This window comes from Enhydra lutris, unplaced genomic scaffold (assembly GCF_002288905.1).
Source record: "Enhydra lutris kenyoni isolate GAN:26980312 unplaced genomic scaffold, ASM228890v2 scaffoldscaffold39, whole genome shotgun sequence".
Taxonomy (NCBI): Eukaryota; Metazoa; Chordata; class Mammalia; order Carnivora; family Mustelidae; genus Enhydra; species Enhydra lutris.
The window spans coordinates 21556211-21560230 of record NW_019154123.1 but is presented as its reverse complement, the minus strand read 5'-3'; the positions used below and the strand labels follow the sequence as shown (position 1 = coordinate 21560230).

Below are 4020 nucleotides of genomic sequence, written 5' to 3'. Positions count from 1 at the left end.
TAGGGTGCCACACACTACTACCTAGCAATTACCCATCACGGGTTTTTGCCATAAACACATAGGTAAAAGTCAAAGACCTCTGTTTTAAAATTAAACGTGTTGGTTTTTAAATCCCAAATCCAACACAAACCAAGAATTTCATTTTCTCAACTTTCCTTTCTTTCCTATGAGTTCCACTAATGAGGACTGAATAATCTAATTTTTTTTTTTTTTTGACAGATCACAAGTAGGCAGAGAGGCAGGCAGAGAGAGACAGGAGGAGGAGGCAGGAGGAGGAGGCAGGCTCCCCGCTGAGCAGAGAGCCGACTCGATCCCAGGACCCCAAGACCACGACCCGACCCGAGCCGAAGGCAGAGGCCTCAACCACTGAGCCACCCAGGCGCCCCTGAATAATCTAATTTTTTAAACACTCAGTATAATAGAAGTCAGGCAGCAAGTTTGAAAATAAAAAGTTAACCTTTTGATATATTTTTGCTACTGTTATTAATCATTACCACAGTCTGACCTCCAAGCAAAAGACTGCAGTTAGAATAAAAGAAAAAAAAAGTTAGTTCCACTTGATTATTTTTTTAAGTTTTTTATCACAGAAAATTAGGATTTCTAACTTCCCTCCTGATGAATTCCAAAAACCATGTGAGGGACGCAGGGAAGCAGTGATCTATGATGAAATAAAGGCTTTTCATAGCTCTTCAAAAATCTTAGAAGACATTAGACATAGACTACTTCTTAGAGTAAGCAAGTACTTTTTGACTCTGTATTTTGGCTACCCACCTCCCTCCACCCCCGCTCTGGCCAAGAATAAAAGCAATAACCCCCATAGGGATATCCTAGAAGTATCTACATTTTCTTTAAAACCCCCTGCTATGGGGCGCCTGGGTGGCTCCATCGGTTAAGCGTCTGCCTTGGTCACGATCCCAGCGTCCTGAGATCCAGCCCCGCGTTGGGTTCCCTGCTCAGAGAAGAGCCTGCTTCTCCCTCTCCTTCTGCGCACTTTGTGCTCTGTCAAATAAATACATAAAATCTTTTTAAAAAATAAAACTTTTTTTAAAAAATCTAAAAACAACAAAACAAAACTCTGCTGTTGCGCTGTACTAAACCTAATCCCCTTTGGCAGAAGGCGGGGTTTATATTGAGACGGTCCCTCGAGTCACCTGACTTCTCCTACCAATAATGCAGTGCTGACCAGTCCGCGGGAGGACTTTCAGATTCTGAAGCCAGAAGTCCGGCGCTGCGCCACCAGAACCCCCAGACTCCGGCCTCAGGAGGCACCCCCAGAACTCCAGACACTCTCTCTGCGTCGCCCGGTACCGCGCTCCGCCGCCCCCGCCCCCGCACCTGTCGTCGTCGAGACCTGTCACAGCGTGCAGGACCCGGTCCCTCACACCCGCCGCCAGGCCCCCGAGAGCGCCGCCCGCAGCGCTGTCCCGGTGATGGGCAGCTGGCCTCGCAGCCCCAGCGCCTACCCCGAGCCCTGCTGGGGACCGCCGCCAGGTGGACCCCGCCCTGCCAAGCGCCGCCGAACCCAGGAGCCCGCGGGCCTGGAGGAGCCCCTGGCCGCGGACACACTCACCTCCGTGGTGGTCCTGGCCACCGGCTGTGCCCTGCAGCTGCTCCTGGACGACGTCGACCTGGTGCTCGAGCCCGAGCCGACGTCGGCCCTGCAAGTGACTGTCGGAGAGCTCACCCTCGTGCTGGTCCCCGAGGCTCTCCTGCGCTCCGGAGGGCAGGGCCACTCGCCTGCCAGCCTGGAACGGGGCGCGTTCCCGAGCGCACCCGAGCACGACGTCGCCGTCGAGCGGGGCCTCTTCTGCGTTTCTGCCCCAGAGATGGCCGCCCAAGAAGAGGCCTACGAGGAAGACGCCGACCTCGAGTTCCTGCCGCCTCGGATGGACCCTGCAGCGGGCTCCGTCCCTGGGCTCCGCCCCTGCGCTGCAAGGGTGGCCAGCCCCCACCCGCAGGGCCCCACACCGGGTGCCTGGCCTTGGGCCCCCACCCCTAGTCCAAAGAGACGCTCTCCTCTCCGCTACTTCAACCTGGACGCCCACCTTCTGGAGCCCTTCCCCAACTCGCCACTCCAACCTCTACCTCCCTCTCCGAGCCCAGGCCCCCACGCGCGCCCCCAGCGCCTTCCGGGTCCCTCTCGCAAGGCCCGGAAGGCGCCTATTCCAGGAATGAATTGCTCCCACAACCTATCGCCAGCTGGCTTCAGGCACTAGTGATCCTCCATGACACACTCTGAGCACATGCCACCAATCAAAGATGGAACATCTTTGGAACATCGTAGGGACCCGGCAGCTGCGGGTTTGGTTTTTAGCTAAAATGCCTTGATCAGGGCGCCTGGGTGGCTCAGTGGGTTAAGCCTCTTCCTTCAGCTCAGGTATGGTCTCAGGGTCCTGGGGTCGAACCCAGCATTGGGCTGTCTGTTCAGCAGGGAGCCTGCTTCCTCCTCTCTCTCTCTGCCTGCCTCTCTGCCAACTTGTGATCTTTCTCTGTGTGTCAAATAAATAAATAAAATCTTTTAAAAAATAAAATAAAATGCCTTGATCAGTAGCAGACAAGATGGATAGATAGATCGACAGATAGATAGATGATAGATAGATTACTTCTGTTAAAGACCTTTAGCACAGAGGATAGGCCACATATAGCCAAAGATGGATTTTTAGATCCCTTGCCTGTGCTTATATGGACTGTTTCTTCCACCTCTGTTGTCTTCAGCCAATCCTGTATTTATTTTACCCCTACTCTTGCTTCAAATTCATGTCATTTTTCCCCCAGTGTATCCCCTTTTTCTATCACTTCCCAATGCATCTCTCCTTTCTCACCATTTCACTTTGTTTTTCCTTCCCTTTGTAATTGTGAATTTGCCTGTATGAATTCCCCAGTGTCCTTGGAGGTGCTTCTGATCACCAATTTTTTTTTATTTTTAGTATGCACAATACTTATTAAGAAGAGCTTTGTGAAGAAGATGCCAAGTAAACAGCAGGGAGAGAGGGATAAGTTGAAGTGCTGCAGATCCAGTGACAGCCTCAGGAACCTCTTTGGGAGCTCTGGAGTTAAAATGACTGGTCAGAGTTGTCCCAAGTAAGGCTGAAATAGCCCAACTCCCATCAATCAGCCATTGGGTGTGAGGTACCAGGGAAGAATCATAGCCCAAGGCAAGACCAGTTTCTTCAGCTGAGACAGTCTCTAAAGGGGATCACAGCTGAAGGCTGTCTGTCCATAACCCTCCTAGCACTTATGGAAACAATTCTCATTGAAGAGGAATCTGGTTGGTGCATCAGACCACCAACCACAACATCATAATTTTGATTCTATTTAGCATAACATTCATCTCAATTTATTCTGATCTTTAATTATGACTAGCAATAAAAAAATTGTAATCTTCTTCATATGGGTCTTAGATATTTGGATAAAGTATGATCACCAATTTTCTCTTTCTCATTCTTCTTGCTTTCCAAACTCCTTTCCCTGGACCTAGTCAATCAAGATAAATGCTTACTGAATAAGTAAATGAATAAATGGCACACAAATGTAATGCATTGGGCTTTGGAAAATATTTCTAAAATTGGAATTGAAAAAAACAGTGAGAATTATATTTAATGGAAGGAGGAAAGGAGAAGCTAGAACATTGTTTCACGCCAGAAGCCAACTGTACAATGTCATATTCCCCTGTAGTTTAACAATCAAGTGGGTATTTTTTTTCAAGTTTTTATGTAAATTCCAGTTAACATACAGCATAGTATTAGTTTCAGGTGTTCAACACAGTGATTCAGAACTTCATACATCACGTTGTGCTCATCACAAGTACACTCCCCATTACCAATTACCCCATTCCCCACCCATCCCTCTTCTGATAACCATCAGCTTGTTGTCTATAGATAAAGAGTCTGTTTTTGGTTTGACTCTTTTTTTCCCTTTGTTCATATGTTTCGTTTCTTAAATTCCACATATGATTGAAATCGTAGGGTATTTGTCTTTCTCTGACTTTTTTCATTTATCATAATACTCTCCAGCTCCTTC

The 4020-nt window shown here is 48.6% G+C and overlaps 1 protein-coding gene across 1 annotated transcript; it reads left to right on the top strand.

Moving 5' to 3' along the window:
- Nucleotides 1–1430: 1430 nt before the first annotated feature.
- Nucleotides 1431–2175, top strand: LOC111155187 (proline-rich protein 23B-like). The gene is given in 2 exon segments (XM_022515287.1): nt 1431–2153; nt 2155–2175. Coding segments are annotated over 2 exon segments (744 nt in total).
- The last annotated feature ends 1845 nt before the right edge of the window (nt 2176–4020 follow it).